The sequence below is a fragment of the Solea senegalensis genome, linkage group LG21 (assembly GCF_019176455.1).
Source record: "Solea senegalensis isolate Sse05_10M linkage group LG21, IFAPA_SoseM_1, whole genome shotgun sequence".
NCBI lineage: Eukaryota > Metazoa > Chordata > Actinopteri > Pleuronectiformes > Soleidae > Solea > Solea senegalensis.
Window position 1 is genome coordinate 3,876,960 of NC_058040.1, and position 19,356 is coordinate 3,896,315.

At 40.1% G+C, this 19,356-nt stretch overlaps 2 protein-coding genes across 3 annotated transcripts; one reads left to right on the forward strand and one right to left on the reverse strand.

Moving 5' to 3' along the window:
* The first annotated feature begins 6,244 nt into the window (after positions 1-6,244).
* Positions 6,245-11,171, forward strand: LOC122787031 (torsin-1A-like). 2 transcript variants are annotated; one of them, XM_044053572.1, is made up of 5 exons: positions 6,245-6,575; positions 8,409-8,674; positions 8,769-8,944; positions 9,791-9,918; positions 10,002-11,171. In XM_044053572.1, exons 1-5 carry the CDS (start codon positions 6,374-6,376, stop codon positions 10,244-10,246), a joined length of 1,017 nt encoding a protein of 338 aa, XP_043909507.1. In that variant the 5' UTR covers positions 6,245-6,373; the 3' UTR covers positions 10,247-11,171. The 2 variants fall into 2 exon arrangements, with proteins under 2 accessions (XP_043909507.1, XP_043909508.1); XM_044053573.1 differs by lacking the exon at positions 6,245-6,575 and adding an exon at positions 7,038-7,336.
* Positions 11,172-14,087: 2,916 nt separating this feature from the next.
* Positions 14,088-18,507, reverse strand: LOC122758634. The gene is made up of 4 exons (XM_044012899.1): positions 18,408-18,507; positions 16,218-16,715; positions 15,161-15,232; positions 14,088-14,236 (listed from the first exon to the last, which is right to left on the reverse strand). Exons 1-4 carry the CDS (start codon positions 18,481-18,483, stop codon positions 14,088-14,090), a joined length of 795 nt encoding a protein of 264 aa, XP_043868834.1. The 5' UTR covers positions 18,484-18,507.
* Between the last annotated feature and the right edge of the window lie 849 nt (positions 18,508-19,356).

A 19,356-nucleotide genomic window follows, 5' to 3' on the forward strand; every position in this document is an offset into this window, starting at 1 on the left:
AGCAGCACTGAGTTGTGTTGAGAGGTTAAAGCAAATTCATCAGGATATTACAATAATGGATACTGTGACAGAAGACTTTGAACGGTCAGATGTCGACGCCGAGATGATGGTGTTGACACCGGAAGATATTACTGAGAAAAACCTTGGAGCCAGTGATGAAGTGGAGGACCTTCAAAACAGGTGACGATTGGTAACCCTTCATTTTTCACGTGTGATTGCAGGTAAAAGTCACAGTTTTCTGTGCCGCGCACATTGTACCGTCGTTCCCACATGAGTTAATGTGAAAGGACTTTAAAGCATTCATATATCAAATGTCAGTTCATGGAGGAAATTGCATCAGCGCCACTGCCACTGTGTCCAGTTGGATGTCTGTATACATTCAGTTGCCAATTTATTAAGAACACTTAATACTTCTTATGCAGTCAATATAATCTATGAAGATTATAAAGAACTGTTTACAAAAAAGAGCTGCAAACTTTCTGATTATAGAGAGTGTTTTATTTTATGTAGTTGTCATGCAGAAAGACTTTATTGCAAAAGTGAAACAAACAAAGTTGTGAAGAATGAGGTCTGAAGAAAATAACCCAATCATACTAAAATACAAACATTTAATCCTTTTGAAGCTTGAAGCCACATTGTTCTCTGAGCATTTGGCCACATATGCACGTAACAAGCACTGAACTTATGACCCAGAAAAACAAAGAAAGAGTTCTGATTTTTTACAAGCAGCCAGTGTGTAAAAACAGGATCCTTAATGACAATATAAACTGAGAGCAAAATAGGCAGCCTTCTACAATAATATGATGGGTGAGAAATGCAAATGACAAAATCTCTCACCAAAACCTCAGAAATGAACACCATCCAGAGTTCGGTGAATCAGTCACTGGACACACAAATTAGTAAAACTACATGTAAAATATATTGGATAAGAGTAAAAGAAGGCCCAATGAGGCCCAATCCCAAACACGATGAAGTGAATGATGAATGTCATCTCATTGCCACATTGTCTGTGTGTTACTGTCTTCAGTTTACGTGAGGCTGTCCATGATGACAATGTCCAACCTAAGATGCAGTGCCTGATGATGGACTCCTCCTTCTCCATGGTAACTATGCAAGGCGAGGACAGTGGTATTGCATGGGAGACGACCCCCAGTCGCTGCAGCACACCGTGGGCATCAGAAGCTGGACACCCAATGGCAGATGCCAGCTCTTCAGTTGCAGGACGGCCTGGGTCTGTTCCAGCTGGAAAGATCATCTTTGTCATGGATGAGGAGCTGATTTCAAGACGGAAGAAAACTAAAGAGAGAGTAAGCAGTCAGAAGACACCACAAGATGACCTTGGAGAAAGCTCTGACAACATTTCGGGGCGGCCAGAATTAGTGGAGTTCTCAGAGCCAAATGTAAAAGCCAAAGAAGGATCTGATGAGGAACCAACTGAGCCTCCAATAGATAAAGATCAATGGCTATTTAGCTTAGTGTCTGAAGGCTCTGAAATCCTCAACATTGTTGTTCCACCTAAACTGGCCACTGTGGATGAAGAGGAGAGCAAAGAAATGGTGGACAATTTATCTTACCTGGAGCAGAGTCCTGTTACTAAAGCAAGTGAGGAGACCAATGAAAATGAGCTACTGATCTTAAAATCTCTGATGTCAGATGGAGCAAGAGCTGAACAGATAGAGCTGCCACATCCCATAGGTGCACATATAATGGATCCACCAGGGGCTCCAGTGGCCAGAAGACAAGGTGGAGGAGCTTCTGGAAATGTGGACTACTTTGAGCCTTTTACACTGATTGACGCCCAGGCTCCAGGAAGTCCTGCTGTGATAATGGAGGGACAAGTGAGACCAGAGGCTGAGAATACCACCATGAGCCAGGACTCTAAGAAACAAGTGCAGTCTATAGACACCAGGAACACAGCTGAGGATAATGACTGGTCAGATACGGTCAGTCTAGGGGAAATCACCAGCGAGCTTCTAGATGAGGTTTTCTATTGTGGCACAGACAACTACCTCATGAAGAGTCTAGACAGCGAGGCCAAAGGTGGACAGGCCCAAGGTGTGCCCTTGAGACTCCCTCCAAAACCAAGCGGTTCTACTTTATTTGGGAGCCAAGAGGACATTCTGACCCCCATTTTTCTACCTGAAGGTCCTCCAAAAATTATCGACCAAATTTTGCTGGAGGAACCGAAAGCCATGGCCTTTCTTTACACAGACCTGTACGAAGAAGCAATTGGCAGTCGACAAAAAGAAGAGGACAGAGAAAGTTTGACCTCTGAGAAGTCCTTCCACAGCAGGCATTCAGACCGGGAGGCCAGGGGATATTTGGAGAAATATGCCCTCATAGATGAGACTCCTGCAGTGCAGGCAGAACCAACTGATAAAGACCCGGATGAAGGTCCTCGGTCACTGTCTCAAGACTTGTATGATTTTAATTTTCTGACCAAGCCTGAAAAGGGTGACTTGCCTAACTATGAGGATGAAATCACTGACTTCTTCAGGTCCAGTGCAAATTCTTCTCCATGTGATATGGAGCCGCTCTCTCGATCAGTAGAAGACGATGACGTACAAGTTAAGAGTAAAGCTAAGACAAACAAAAGTGTCTCCATAAAAGAAGTAAAGGTCGATAAAGTACCGGTAGATCCACTAAGCTCCTCAAGCTCTGATTTTCTTTCAGAGGAATTAGACTGGGGATGTGCATATGATTTTCCAACAATTGTGGATGAGGAAGGAATCAGCAGCCACTCAAATCAGAGACTCTGGAAACAAGATTTGGAATTGCAAAAGCCTGTTGCCCCTCCCAGAAAAAAGGCAACGACTTCCCCTAAGACAAGTCTGGACCTAACACCCCTGACTCCCGTTGACATGATAACACAGGAAACAGAAGAGGCTGGTGGAAAAGAGCAAAGGCAGGAGGAGAAAGAGACTGCATCACCTGGGGAGACTGCTGATGAAGCAGATGGAGATGGAGAGAAGACAATGTACTTGTCAGAGGAATCTGAGGCCCTACAAAGTGAAAATGTACAAGAAAGCAATGCAATGACATTCAGACACATTCAACCGTCTGCGGCTGTGTGTACAGACACTGAAACAGAGGAGAGAAGTGAGACAGCTATACAAGTGACTGAATCAGAGGAAGTAAATATTAAGTCATCAGAATCAGCTGAAACAGAGGTTTGTGCAGAAAAACAAGGAGATGATTCAGCTGCCTTATCAACTGAGCCAGCTAAAGACAAAGGACGGTGTATAATACTTTGAAGATGTAACTGTATTTTCAAGACTTAACCGTGAAGTGCCATCCTGCATTTTACTGAAATGAAGTCTTAAAACTTAAATTATCTTTTGACAGTCAATTCATTGATTCAGTCATTTTCAAGCAAAACATTAAAAAAACTGCAAAGTTTAACATTTAAACTGAAAGATTTGCAGTAGAGATTTAAAAGATACTGAGGAAAGATACTAATATACTGTATATCCAGCAGTTTCAGATAAAAAAAAAACATTTTTGATCTTTAATGGACTACACTTAATTGAAATATAACATGCAAGTTCATTTATGATTTCTTTGAAGGATAGTAGATGGGGAACAGGTGGTAATAATGCATGAATTATGGTGTGTTTGAAGGGAGAGCTACAGGTCATGAGTGTGAATATACAGGGGGAGAGAGTGAGAGTGTGTGTGTTCATGTGATGTTAGGGTGGATCTTCAGCTATAAATAAGCCTCTGCTGCTGTGAACCTGACACCTCGTCTTAACTTGAAGTCTGTGCACCATGTTTCTGTAAACAAAAAAAACAAGTGCATGATAGCAAACGTGCATATTAACACGAGCACTATGTGATGGATGACCTGTGTTTAATTGCTAATTATTCTCAGAATACTGTGACTCTAATGTGTTCAATTAAAACAAACATGTTAACTGCGAGTACATGTTTCCACATTATCAACTTTCCAATCAGTCGGAAGTGTATTTAAAGGGGCTGCATGCAAGAAATATATTATATTAGCTCATAAAATGACTATGGTTGACTTGTTATCAGCGATTAAGGACACAGGTTTAACAATGCCAGTTTATTCACAATTTAAATTGTTATTTGTTGTGCAATGTTTTGGTGTCTTGGTCTCTTGTGCCATTCCCCAACCTAATAACGCAGACTTTTACCTAGATTGTCAGAAGATTAACTCATGCACAGCAAACTGCAGCCATTGTCAGGGAAGCTGAACATTACTGAATCTAAAAAGCCTCACTTACATGTAGCTCTCTCAAAAATGTCTTGACCAAAGGAAAAGCAAAACTGCAGAGGAGAGTAAAATGCAAAGTAGTATATTAATTATCTGGTTCTGCCAGAGATTTCTTCCTGTTAAAGGGTTTTTGTGATCTGTTGGCTTTCTTTCTGTCTTACAGTATATCACTCTTAAATATCATGCTTTAAAGGTTATTCAGTTTTAATTAAACAGTTGTCTGGTCAAAATTATCTCCATAATTAACTAATTCATTGTTTACCAATTTATATTCCACATAATGGTCACAGTGCTGCTGGAGCCAATCCCAAATTCCTGTTCCAGTTCCTCACAGGACCAACATAGACGAAAAAACCATTCCCTCTCAAATTCACACCTATGGTCAATCTAAAGTGATCCAGTTAACCACAGCAGATTTTTGGACTGTAGGAAGAAACCGGAGAACCCAGAGGAAACCCATACACACGGGGAGAACATACAAACTCCATAAAGAAAGTCACACTGGGTCGCAAACCTGAACCTTCTTGCAGAGAGGCAACAATGCTTACCACTTCACGGCAACTTATATTTTTCAAATTGGATTGCTGGACAAGAGATGCTTCCTACTTAACCATAATTCCAGTTTCCACATCACACCTCTTTTATTGCAGTATTGGACTAGTGTTGAAGTCACAGAGTCCCTCTTGTACATACAAATTCACCTTGAGCTCAGAGAATTGTGTTTTCTTCAGCAGGTGGAATATAAAAACAGCCTTATGATGTTAAACACATTTTTGCATGTGCAATAGAAACAGGCTGGACAATGTGCACCTCACATCTACTGTGGATCTACTGCCCCTGAAGAGAAGCCCTCAAAATCACATTCACAAATATAAACACACACATGCACAAATTACTCGTAAGAAAAGACAGAGGTCAAAAGGTGAAGTGTACAGTGGTATTTTGTTTTGGTAAAGAAACAGCCATGTTTTAAGGATTTAATTTCCTGTTTTCACCATATTGGACCTGTGTTGTCTCCTCTTTTATTTTGGCTTTGGCGACACCCAGTGTCACAAGTATGAATGTACAAGTTTTGTCACCTTTTAGAAAACAACTCTTATCCTCCAGTTCCCTAAAGTATAGCGATTATAAGCATATGTTTCTTTTTTATGCACACATCGACATGGAGAAGGATGAAACACCAGCTTTCAGTTTTTTTGCTCTTGTCGCTCAACAAAATAAATATATTCAGTTAAATCATTCTTAAATTTAGAATTTATATATATATGTTGTGTATTATTCAGTACAGACCAAGCTCCTTAACTCATTTATATGACAGTGGCGTGCACAGAGATTTGTAGCCCTTCTCACACAGGTCTACAGGGACATCCTTTACAGCACAGGATCATTTTCTATCATCGCGATGGATCCTTCATAACGGCACCCTTTTAGATTGGAAGTTGCAGATGCATCTTTTTTCTTCACTAGAAAGGCACTCCTTTATTAGGGATGGGAATCTGTATCTGTCCGTAACGGTATCGGCCCGATACTGGTCAAAATGACTGGATCGGAAATCGGACAGATAAAAATGTAAAATCCACATAAAATCCAAAAATCATATATGTGGCACAGTTGGAGAATGAAATGACTCAGCATAAATGTGTCATTAACAGCTCCATAGTTCATAAATGGTCTAAAATGGCTGTATCGGACAAATATCGGTATCAGTAGATACTCGAGTGTGCAATATCAGTATTGGACACAAAAAAGTGGTATGTCCCATCCCTATCCTTTATAAACAATAGATTTTTTTACTTTATGTGTTGTTTAAGAGGCCACAAATGAATGGCAGTCAGTCACTTCATTACGTTTTTACCACTCTGGAGGGTAATTTAGGGGTGAACACCACTAGTCTGCAATACAATATAAAACAAACAAACAAACAAACATAAATTAAGTCCAAAAATTCAATTATCAAAGAATACCTTTGGACTCAGACGTCACGACACCCCGCTCTGCTGCGTGTTCATGACAACGGCAGGGTTTCCTCCTCCGGTCTCTTCACTGCTCGAGTTCCGCTGATTGGACCTACTTGGAGACATTTCGCAGTTCTTCACACACATTTCCGGGGAATAGTAGCGGGACACTGGTGCGAAAATGAAGCCGAGGAGGCAACACGTCCTGCTGCTGTGGCTGCTGCTCAGCTCCGGTGTGTTGACCGAGGCTATCGAGCCCATCAGCACCACCATCGCTGTCGGAGTGGCTGCGACGCTGACGGCGTTCATAGCTAGTTACCCGAACATGTTCTTCTATTTCCACGAGTGCTGTCGACCTGAGTGGATTTCGTTCAACAGGACAGGTGAATGTGGACACAGCGAACACGCGTAGCCAACACATTTGACTCCTCTGTGCTATTTTCAAACTTTGAAACAGCGTTAAACTAGGTTTGTTGTTAGCTGTCACTACCACTGTCAGTTAGCCGCACAGCACAAAATGAGTAAAAAAAATAATAGAGAAATAGTGATTTAAGGCTTTGTAAACATTCACTGAACGTTTACTACTTTTTATATAAAAATACGTTTAAGGAGAGGACTGTTGTGAAATTAATACAAAGTTTTGTGCACATGCATTTTCTCAAAATATAATTACATCCTTTTAAAAGTACTCCTAATCTCACATAATACTTTAAAGCATCATTCCGCATAAATTACGAATGATTTAAACATGAGGAAATGTAAAGCATTATGGTTTTGCATCCTTTTCTCCTACTAAACATTTTTGCTTTGAACTGTCACATGTTGATGACGTGTGCGGAAGTTCCGCGTTGTAAGCGAGACAGTTTTGCTTCGTCGTATTAGCGCGTCTGCACGGCGCTTTTTATGCCGTTTTTTTAATCACGTAAACGCTTTGCTAATGTCAGCGATCTCTCGCTTTTGAGAATGAAACCTTCACGTTTATATCTGTCGTTGTACGTGTTCACGACAGTCAGCGTGCTGGTGAGCACGTTCGATCCGTTTACAACAACAGTCTTGGTCGGCGTCGGTGCAACTCTGGGCCGGACGATCTACAATTATTTACACGAAAGTTGCGATTCACAGTGGATATCCTTCAATGTAACAGGTAAACGTGTGCAGCCTCTTTCAATTCGACTAATCGATTAGTAGCCATTTAGATATGTTTTCACTTAATTGGTTAAAATTAAGCAGACACGTTCCTCAGGCTCTGTGCTATGACACACTGAGTTTGAAATTAAAATGATGGCTGTTTTTAGCTTCAATGACAAAGAAAATTAAAAGGTAAAATAAAGAAACAGTGCAGTGAGAGGCAGAAAATCCACTTGACTTGTTTCTACTTATTATATTCATATATCCTGATGTCTATGATCTGTCAATAGTGACGGTCTCTTCCATATGTTACAGATTCTTGATCAACAACATGATTTTATTGATTGTTGTGATTTTAGATGATCATTGTGTAGTTTGGCTTTTTAATTGGGAGTCATAAATGTAAACAATCGTCATTGCACACCTGACCTGGTCACCTGGTCCTCACTGACATAATACAGTAGTGAGAGTCATTTGAGAGTCCCCCTGAGGAAGATTCACACGCTGGATTATCAGGCTTTTGTGGTTTGGAGTTAGTGAACAAGCTCTACTTATTTCTGCACAACGATGGTCACACCCAGTAATGTTTTCATCAAGCTGAGGAAAACAACACGCTGAAACATGTCTGTGTTTATGCCGCCGTGCATTGATTTATTTATTTAAGTGAGCAGGACCTATTTTTCTGCAATCAAATACAATCCAAAATGTTATATTCCAGCTTTTATCTGTTGTAAGTTTTTTCTTTCTCCCTGTACAGAGTGGTGGGTTGATATCAGTTGATACTGGTCAGAATCACTAGATCCGATGTCAGAAATAGAGCAAACAGAAATCCAATATATAACAGTATTATAAAATATACACCGATAAGCAAGTTAAACTATCAACATTTTGACTTAATCAATTTTGTCTTTGTAAGCAGAATAATTGTCAAACCGTTGGAACATTGTTTTTAATGAACTTACACAAAGATACACAAAAGTAAAAAAAAACCCACTATTGATGTGTCCAAACCCATGGTATCCACACTCCACACATTGGAGGTTTATCACCCCCTTTAATAATCTGACTCATTGTCGTGTACGTTGCAGGCCTCCAGGCAGACCTGGACAAGAAGCTGTTCGGCCAGCACATCGCCTCACGCATCATCTCAAAGGCCGTGAATGGATTCATGACCAATAACAACCCAAAGAAACCACTGGTGCTTTCTCTGCACGGGTGGACCGGCACGGGGAAGAACTTCATCAGTAAGCTGATCGCTGAAAACATTTACGAGAAGGGAATGCAAAGCAGCTTTGTGCACGTGTTCACGTCGACGCTTCACTTCCCACATCAAAGTCAGTTCCTTGAGTACAAGGTATGGAGTATGAAGACGCTGGTTCCTTCAACGCTCGTTTGAAACATTTTTTCCCCCCCTGCATGAAATGAAATTTGCGATTGTTTCCCCTCAGTCTCAGCTACAGCAGTGGATCAAAGGCAACGTCACCAATTGTGAGCGTTCCATGTTCATCTTCGACGAGATGGACAAAATGCATCCTGGCTTGATCGACTGCATTAAGCCGTACCTGGACTACTACGACAATCTGGAAGGAGTTTCGTATCGGAAAGCCATCTTCGTCTTCCTCAGGTGAACAGCTCAAAGTATTCGCAAGTCTGGAACACCTGTGGAGCTGAGCTGCACGCTCAAGCAGGCAGTCAAATGTGTGAATTTATGTTGAGAATGGGTGAAAATCCAATTAAAAGCAAAGGTTCGGTGTTGACTTTTTGTCAATTGTGAAATTGACAAACACCTGCAAATCAAGTAGCCTTTCCAGGTAACAATACACAGTGTAAATTGGGCTCTTTTTTATAACAAATGTTGCTCTTTAACACAACAAAAGCCTCTTGTGATGGTCAAATTTAACATTTATTTTGAGCATCCAACTGTACTTTTGTGCCCATCAGAATTGTTTCACTCCTGCATGCCTTAGATTTGGTTACATTGCCATTTAAAAATGATAATTGTGACAATGAAAATGTAATTATTAACAATGAAACACTTACTCGATCAGTCGTTTATTAATCGATTACTGAATTGATCAACAACTATTTTGAAAATCGATTAATCAAAGCTTTTTTCATGATTGAAACAAGATTTCCGATCAATTATTATTTAATTAACTGGCCCATTATTTCCTGCGTGTGTCATTTCACACATTTTTGTTCCCAGAAACAGATTGGAAAAATGTGTGGGCAATTTTGTGTATCAGGTGTTATAAAAACCAATATTGGTCAACCTGTAGTTGAGTCCTTCTTGGTGTTTCCATTTTGACATTTTAAGCAGGAAAATCACAGGTGCTGAATATGACAGTGTCAAAGTGACCTTTACCCCTCAAGGTTTCAAAATCACTCTGCTCCCATTTTTCTTTCTGTCGTCTTTGTGAAAGTGTGACCTGAGGCTAGTTCTAACATGTGTCTCTGATTCTACTCACAGCAACGCTGGGGGAGACAGCATCGCACAGACCGCTCTGGATTTCTGGAAAGGAGGACAAAGCCGAGAAGAGATCAAGCTCAAAGACCTGGAAACCTTGCTCTCGTTGTCGGTGTTTAACAACAACCAAAGTGAGTGTAAAACAAATTACACACGAGGAGCTTTGATTTTAAAAAAGAAAAACACACACCCTGACAAATCGATCTCTCTATAGGTGGCTTCTTTCGTACAAGTTTGATCGACAAGAACCTGGTGGACTTCTTCGTCCCACTGCTGCCTCTGGAGTACAAACACGTCGTCCAGTGCGCCATGGCCGAGATGGAGGCCAGAGATACGAAGCCCAACCAGCACGTGGCCGACATGGTGGCCAAAGATTTAATCTACTTCCCCAAAGCGGAAAGAGTCTTCTCCGTCAAAGGCTGCAAGACGATAGAGAGCAAGTTGGACTATTACTTATAACATCACTGTGGGACGGATCCTACGTTTGAACACTATATGCACTTGAGAAAAGAAAGTAACCCACTCGCAGCCAAATGACTAAAGAGTGGACGTGGAGCTGGCTGGACTCTGAGGGAGCTCTCTTTCACAGGAAGTTGCATATGTCTTATAGTGACTGAAAGCCCACTGTGCCAGTTGAATGAAGAAATCAATAAGATTGAACTGCTATTCTTTGGAAGTGATTCCAAAGGTTGAGATCTCTGCCTTTTTGTCCCACAGCAACAACAGCAGCAGCAGTAGAGTTTCAGAGATGTTGTTTTGGCTTAAATCTACTGTTTAAATGTATGTGTAATCTTTACAGTTCACTGGAGAACACCTGCCTTTATTCTTATTTTAACGTCAGCGTTGTGGGTGAGGTCGTCTGCACTGCTGAATACAACATGAGCAAGATAGGATTGTTTTTGGGTTGTTTTTTTACATACTTTTTAATCTTTGTTTCAGGAGCTAAATATTGAGAGATCATGATGGAAATGTACCTTTTTATGATAAAGGATGTGGACACCAAGAATCTGTTTTTAGCTGCAGGAGAACACTACGCGAACTCAGGGTAGTTTTCTCATTTCAAAAAGAAGACAAATTATATATTTTTTTATTTAAATGCAGACAGTTCACAAAATGATATTGAGATGACTTTATGGAAGGTTGGTTGATTTTTTTTTTTTTTTTTAAAGATTGTGCTCTGAAGTTTTCTCTAAATTACAATGCTTGTCTTGAGTTTGCCTTTGTGGTCCTGTCCTCGCAATGTGAACTTTTTTACCTTTCTATTTCATAGAAACAGTCACAGGTTAAAAACACTGCAACTTGTGGATGTAAAGCGGACGCGAGCGAGCGTCTCTGCTGTAAACACCACCTGAAAAACAAATCACCATTAAATTTAATAAATTTTTTTACCTTGTCAGTTGAATTTTTTTTAAATATAACACTACCTCAGAGTAATTAAAGTGATTAATAAGTAACCTGTGCCTGCTGTTCATAAAGCACCAAGCTTTAATACAGTTAAAGGAGACTTCTGGTGTTTTAAATGTGTGTGTGTAAAAACACTTTTTATGAATATTATAGTATTAAAATATAGTACAATATTGTTTTTATTTAAGCTCATTCTCACAGAGGCGATGACAGTCTGATAAATTAAAGATATAGTATGTATGTCTGCAGTGCACACAGAGCAGCGATACAGCAACTTAACAGAATGGAGGACAACATTTTTATATTAATTATGGCTTACACTAATAAGTGATGCAATAACGTGGTGTGTATACTGTGGTACTTGTGGAAAGTTAAGAAATGATAAATCATCACAACAGTCTGACGGTAACAACGCTCTTTTTTTCCTACATTTAATTAATTTAATGGTCAGGTCACAGCGTGATGGTAACTCAGCGGTAGGGCGAGTCGTCTTTCAACTTCGAGGTCGTGGGTTTGATTCCTGACTCTGCGAGTCTACGTGCCGATGTGTAACCCCCACGTTGCTCGTGGCGGCTGTGCCGTGTGAAAGGGTATGCAAGATGAGTGAAGGTTGAAAGGTCAGCCTGTTTCAGGAAGTCTTCAATGGATTTCTCTCATTGATCACACTTTTTTTCCTGTTATTGTGTGTTTATTTATTTTGAAACTTTGATGCAGTGTTTAAACACACACACACACACACGTGCAAACATCACTTTTAGTGCATGTACATACAGCAAACAATGCCAATTACTAAAAACGGCATCATGTAAGCCGTTTCAAAGCATTCAAACAGTCTAAACACAAGGATAGGTGGCTTGTTTCGTACCAGTTTGATCGACAAGAACCTGGTGGACTTCTTCACGTCGCCCAATGCACCATGGTGGCCAAAGATTTAATTAATCTACTTCCCCAAATCAGAAGTCTTGATTGGAGTCTTCTCCGTCAAAGGCTGCAAGATGATGGAGAGCAAGTTGGACTATTACTTATAACATCACTGTGGAACCACCTAATTACAAAGTCTTTCAAACCCATTATGTTTAATGCAAATGGCTTTAAATGCATCACATTTTAATTGTATTTAATGAAACAGAACCTCAAACATTTGCAACTTACACCCCTTAACCAGCTCATTAACTCAAAATGGCATACGACGAGCAACATGAACAAAAACCCAGTGAGACCCAAGAAAACAGGCAAAAGCTCACCGGCTGCTTCTTCCTTGATTGAACAAGCTTTCCTCTGCACACAGTAGTTTTAGATCCACAGTCCATGTCAGTCACTTCTCAGCTGTGTGGCTCCAAGACCAGATGATTAGCAGATCACCCTCAGCTGGTGCACTCAGGCTGGGAGGGGGTGTGGCCCACAGAAGTGTGAGTGAATAGGTGTGAATGGGCGAATGGCATCACTGTAGTGTAAAGCAGCTTTGAGTGATCATCACGACCAGAAAAGGGTTTATATAAATACAGTGGAAACATCACACGTGGAGAAAAAGAGGCTGTGTTCCATTTAGTCAACTTGTCAACATGGTTTGCTGAGCAAGGGAACCATTTACTCCACGTACAACACGATCTTTCAGCGTCGTTCAGCTTTGGTTTCCTGTGCTCACTTATCTCTGACACAACAGTGATGTAATAATTAAACAGCCTGATAAAAACTGCACAGGGCAAAGTGCTGTTCACAGGTCAAATGCTACTACATTTATAGAAGAGAAAGTGACGGACGATACAGTCAAATGATAAAAGGATCTACACAATTCAGTGTTCTCGTGGCTTTTGTGTTGAAACATTTTTCCCCCCAGATAATTTTGCTGCTTCCTTTCAATGGCTTTCAGACAAAAATCAGTGGAACCACAAGAGACCCATGGTAACAGAAAATCCCCTTCATCCATTTAAGTAATAATAACTTCAATAAAGTGACCGTGAAATCAAATATCTACACTGATCAGTTACATGAAAAGAGAGATGTATGCATACACATCATATTTAGCTCTGCACTTAGTTTAAAATGCAAGACCATTTCAACTGTATTACACCTGTGAACCAACAACAGTCAGTTTGACTGTTTTAAATAAAAAATATGTGTTATTATAATTATAATAATGATAATACATTTATTTGTATAGCACTTTCCATCAGTGGTGCTGTTCATTACAAAATAAAAAAAAAACATACACCATAAAAATGTACACAATAACAAAATAAAAAATGACAAGAAAATTAAAGATAATAATAACAGTAAAAACAAAATGTCAGTGCTAGAGAAATATCATACACAGTAAAAGCAGTGATCCTAAAGCAGCATAACAATTTGATTCAGCTTTGATTTAAAAACAGTGCTGGCCTGCCTGACCTCAAGAGGAATACTGTTCCACACAGAAGCCCGAAAAAAGAAAGCTTGTTCACCAACTCTTTTCTTTTTCACAATTTGGACAACCAGGCGGCTGCTGTCCTGTGATCTCAGTGACCGTGTGGGCACATAAACACATATTAAGTCTGATAAGTAAGAAGGTGCAAGACCATTTAAGATTTTGTAAGTGAGGAGCAGCACCTTGAAATCAGCCCTAACCTGGACCAGGAGCCAGTGGAGAGAAGCCAATACAGGACTGATGTGCTCGCATCTATTTGTTCTCTTCAAAATGCGAGCCGCTGCATTTTCAACCATCTGCAGATCTCTGAAAATCTTCTTTGGCAGCCCTGACAATAATGCAGCCTGGATATCACAAATGCATGTATGAGCGGTCTCAGCATCATTTAATGAGAGGATTTGTCTAATTTTTGTTATTTTTCTTAAATGGACACATGCTATACGTGACTTTGGTGACCTGTGTCATCACCATCAAACGTCTTCCTCTCCATGTTCATGAATACTGTGGTGATGGCTCATGACCATGTTGCTCCTCAGAGCAGTAGTGCTGCTGTTTCACCTCTCTCTGGTACGGGTGCAGGGATGTAGGTTGAGGCGGGGGGGAGGACAGGATTGGAGCTCCAGGAGGGGGCGCTGCAGCTGCTGGGATCCACACAATAAGAAGATGGGAGTTTTGCTCTGGCAGATGTCCAACACTGCAAGACAACAGACATACACTCTCAGTGAAAACATGCAGCAAGGACTCGAGAAAAAGCCACTTTGTAAAAGTTTGTAAACTGCTCACTCTCCAACCAAAGTCTGTAGAGAAAGTCAACATCTGCTGCCTTGTTGGTTTAAGTTTATGGAAGTTTGAAGTTGATGGAGGCAGCAGTGCATCGACAACTCCTGTGTTCTGTGATGTAAATTCTGTGATTTTCTCTGTGGACTTTTGGTGTAGGAGAGCGATCAATTTACAAAGTGATGAAAACGACAGGTTCCTGTTGGAAAAGGATGTTTAACAGTGAGAGACGTGACAAACATACTGAGAATCAGGCTGGTTCACACAGTGCAGTCAGCATTATGTGTTAGTACCAATGCAACCACATTGCACAAAACCTGAACTATCCCTTTAAAAAAATTAGATTTAAGCATTGACTCACTAATGAATGCAGGAGGCGGGGCTTGCTGGTGAACCAGTGTAGTAGCATCCGACGGGCTGTGGCTGCACCGAGCTGAAGTTTTCCCTTCAGTGTGTCCACAAACATCTGCTCGTCCTTTTCTGCTGGAACTCATCTGCATTTTTTTCACCGTCGACGACACGGATTTTGAAGACATGAAGGAGATTGATCACTATTTCTCCTCTAATATCAGACAAAAACTCATGATGAACGGTCAGAAAGAAGACCTACATGCAGGAGGTCGTCCAGAGAGATGAACTTCCTCTTCTTCTTCCTGCTCTCCATCCCTCTGTGAACTGTTCTGGAGTCAGACAGTGGACATGTTAGTGTGACGATTCTTTTAGGACAAACACACAGACTCAAAACAGTATTCTAATATTCTAATATGCGGCAATGTTTGAGTCAGTACCTCGGGTGTCCAGAGGGTGGTGCTGCAGCTGTGGTCTCATCTCTGATCCTGAGTCTACATCATTGTTCTCATCTGAAAATACAACACAACTGAAGGTAAAAAAATCACATATGGCAGTAATAATTATACATCAACAGTTGAAAATGATAAATGATATGATTAGTTAATAAAACAGGAAACCTGATTTTTCAGTCTGAACTGAAGTTGAACTGAGCATCTTCACCTCTTGATATAAGAAGAAACAAGTTAATTTTCTGAGGTGTTGATCATTTTTAGGACATTTACTTTACCTCAGTATGTAGGAGCTACAACATCCTCATCACAACATACTTACTTTTTCTCTCTGAAGAATTACCTGTTACCTTTGTCACCTCTTCTCTCTCATCTCCCTTTTTCCATCTTACCTCCTCCCTCTCCTCTACAGACACACAGGTCAGCTCCAAGAAAGAAAGGTGCAAAAAGCACCAGTGCAAGATGCACCAAAAATACTGACCTGTGCATCACAACCAAAACAATATTTACAAATACCCAAAGTTTATAGTCTACATAGAATGTTCTCCTCCAAGCCTCTGCTGATAGAGATCCCGGTGCAAGACGCGACCTGGGACACTGGTAGCCCTGCCAGACGCTATGGCTTCAGCAGTGAGGAGTAAAACCGTTGCCGCTGTTCTCTTCTCCATAAACAGATACACAGGTCAGCTCCAAGAAATAAAGAAAAGTGCAAAAAACACCAGTGCAAGATGCACTAAAAACACTGACCTGTGCATCACAACCAGAAAGATATTTACAGATATACAAAGTTTATAGTCTGCAAATGTTCTCCTCCAAGCCTTAGTTCGGCAGAAGTCCCGGTGCAAGACGCGACCTGGGACACTGCTAGCCCTGCCAGACGCTAAGGCTTTAGCTTGGAGGAGTAAAATGTTCAACAAATGCAGCAACAAGGTAAAGTGTGTGGAGCAACAAGGTAAAGTGTGTGGAGCATGCAGGGCCTGTTAGGGACCATCCAATCACATACGCAAGCATCTCTGTGTAGACTGAATGCTGCTCTCTACCTCACGATGTGACCTCGTCCTCCGAGCCTCTGCGTAGTTTGCAGACTTTGCGGTAAACTTGCACAGAACGGACACGATCATGTGTCCATTTGCACCGTAGTCACTCACTCTCCAGCAGTTTCTCCTCTCAGAGCCGTCAGAGAGGAAGACGGGAGAGATGACTCTGGTCACAGGCTTCCCGTCCACCACTATGTGTTGGACACGGTTCCTGCGTTCCACCCTCAGCCATCCCTGCTGCAACCACCTAGGAATGACTGGAGTGAAGATGGTGGACAGTGTAATGCTCTCCACGTCCTCCTCTATGACAAAAGAGCTCCTCTGAGCTGTGTGGGAAACTCCAGCATAAGGAATAATGGGGTATTCCTTGGAGCCTGTGCAGAGGTTGTGATACAGGCTCAGGATGGAGTCTTTCAAGGAGAGGAGGCTAGTGCGACTCAGAGGACCCATCATCTTGTTGGTGACAGAGAGTTTCAGGATTCTCCTCGTCACAGGTAAATCAGCAGCTGAAAGAGAAGAAAAACAGAAGGTAAACATTAGCCACATTAGTCAGGGTGATGTGATGAGACTCATCACAGCCTGGAATCATAAATCACAGTAACGCTTCTGTGAAAAATACATAAACATTTTAAGCAGGATGTACATTATGTTTATTAGGTTATTTGAGTTGTTTTTTATACTTTCTACAGTATTTTATTGTTTTATTGTGTGTTTTATTGTTAGGTCTTAGGTCAGGGGTGTCAAACATACGGCCCGGGGGCCAGAACCGGCCCGCCAGAGGCTCCAATCCGGCCCATAGGATGAATTTGTTAAAATTTCACACTACGATTACAATCTAAACGTAATGTCAAATACAATATTTTTCACTTCCAGATACCAGTGACTAAATGTTTGTGCCTTTATAGATCCAGATGTGATGTGTAAATAATAAGTTTAGGCATGATATTGTTGAAATTGCACTTATATTTCTCAAGAAATTTCATGTTTTGTAAAAATATCCGTCATTAAATGTAAAACAAAGGAGAAAAAACAAAGGAGTTCTTGTTGTTCATAGGTTATTATGCTATTATTTTACTATTTTTACTGGTACGGCCCACTTGAGATCAAATTGTGCTGTATGTGGCCCCTGAACAAAAATAAGTTTGACACCCCTGTCTTAGGTCTACTAACTTACGTTTTTATATTTTATTTGTGTTATTTATCTATGATGTTGAGCACTTTGTTTCAGCTGTTGTTGTTTTTAAAGTGTTTTATAAATAAAGTTGGATTGGATTCATAACATAGTTGTAGCTGAAGATGAACAGTTCTCAAAAAATCTAAAAAGATATATAAAAATCTACAACCATGTTTAACACAACATAAACCACTTTGAATCTCATCAGTTTCAGTTTGAATTGCTGAACTACTTTAATAAATGATAAAATACAAAAACAGTCATTAATTAAAACCTAAAAACAAGGTATGTGTTATCAGCTTCTTAAACGTGAATATGTACAAATGGGAAGCAGGTAAACAAAAAGTTTGTGTGTGTGTGTGTGTGCTCAGCTGATCCAACCTTAACAGTTCGCTCTGTTCAGTTCAGTTCACGCAAATTGGTTTGATTATTTTCATCAGTGACTGTGACCTGACAACACTGACGTCACAGGGACTACAGCGCGCGCCGCGCAGTCAAATAAAGCGTTGTTGTTTAAAATTCAACGGTCGCCATCGTTGTCCAACAGTTTTAACACAAAAACTCAAATGTTATCAACCACTGCCGAATAAACACCATTGATTTAATACATGATCAAATCAACTAAGCTAACTTTACAACAATATAACACGTTTAATGCGTGCGTGGTGGTTTTTTAAACTTAAACACTCAGAGAGCATAAACCTCGGCTAAAGCTAATTAGCTTCCCCACACCATTAATAAACTCTGCTATCTAAGTGTTTTTTCACCAACAAAATCTCATAATTTCTTCATTGGACGATAACACGTTAGCATTAAGCTTAAGCTAAATTTGTTCTTTACATTTTGAGTTAAACTGCTCACACACAGACAGATAAACCAGGTCTAATACATAACTGACGGAGATGCTAACACAAACATTATCATACATGTCATATAATTCTTATTTTTGTTCATATATTATATGTCATATATACTATTAACGTTTTGGTTTGTTTTTTTTGCGGCAGAGCAAAGATGTACTTACCATAACGGTCATCCAGCACTTCGGAGATGCCGAGGATCAGCGTGTGTTTCTCCCGGTTAATCCAAAAAGGAGCCATGGCTCCTGAGCCGAAGCTGCTCTCTCCACCAATAAAAGGTCAATAGTCTGTATCTATAAAGCGCTTTTCGAGTCTTGATGTCCACTCAAAGCTGCTTTATACTCGAATAGTATGCGCCTGCAATGCCGGAGACAGTTGATGCACCAGTAGTTTCCACCACAGATTAGTCCAACTGTTCACTTCTCCTGATCTCAGTCACTTTTATACACTTTTACGTCATTGCGGATCACCATGACAACCTGAGGTGTTGTGATAGAAAATTATTCGATTCATAATTTAATTCAATTCATTATTATTATTATTATTATTATTACGATGATGAATGATGATGTAATAATGATAATAATGTTATTATTATAAATGTTTTATTTATTTTGGTGATTTTATTTTATTTTACGATTGAAAGTCAATTTATCGGAGGCGCAGTGTCAGTCATTATTATTAAACTCAATTCTACATTTAAATTCTGTTCTTTTTCTTATAAATTCAACTCCACAAGCACCATTTTATTTATTTATTCGTTTATTTATCATCATATGACAAAACCTTTGCATAAAACCATACAATGAAAATAATAGTTAGGTGCGTACTATTATCAATCATTCAAGTAGGTTTCAAGATGGGGTGAAGTCTGCCACCTCCGATTGCCTTGTTTGGTTTTGTTTTAGAATTCATGATTGTTCATTTAGTGCACATTTGCAGTCAGTAAACTGGTTTACTGACCAGTATCACCACGCTTTCTAATACTAATACTAGGCCACTTTTGTGACTGTACTGCGACATAACTTTTATCTTATTCTATAGACCTCCGGGAGTCTGCAACAAAGATTGAATTTAATTTCAATGCAATTTTAAGTGTTACATTAGTATCAA

Excerpts from the sequence above, each read along its gene's own strand:
- LOC122758634 (XM_044012899.1), bottom strand. The coding sequence starts at position 18,483 with ATGGCTCCTTTTTGGATTAACCGGGAGAAACACACGCTGATCCTCGGC. Across the intron at positions 15,233-16,217 it reads TCGGAGGACGAGGTCACATC|ATGAGAACAATGATGTAGAC; the intron begins GTGAGGTAGAGA and ends TTGTATTTTCAG. Across the intron at positions 14,237-15,160 it reads CCACCCTCTGGACACCCGAG|CAGCTGCAGCGCCCCCTCCT; the intron begins GTACTGACTCAA and ends TGTGGATCCCAG.
- LOC122787031 (XM_044053572.1), top strand. The coding sequence starts at position 6,374 with ATGAAGCCGAGGAGGCAACACGTCCTGCTGCTGTGGCTGCTGCTCAGC. Across the intron at positions 8,945-9,790 it reads GCCATCTTCGTCTTCCTCAG|CAACGCTGGGGGAGACAGCA; the intron begins GTGAACAGCTCA and ends TTCTACTCACAG. Across the intron at positions 9,919-10,001 it reads GGTGTTTAACAACAACCAAA|GTGGCTTCTTTCGTACAAGT; the intron begins GTGAGTGTAAAA and ends ATCTCTCTATAG.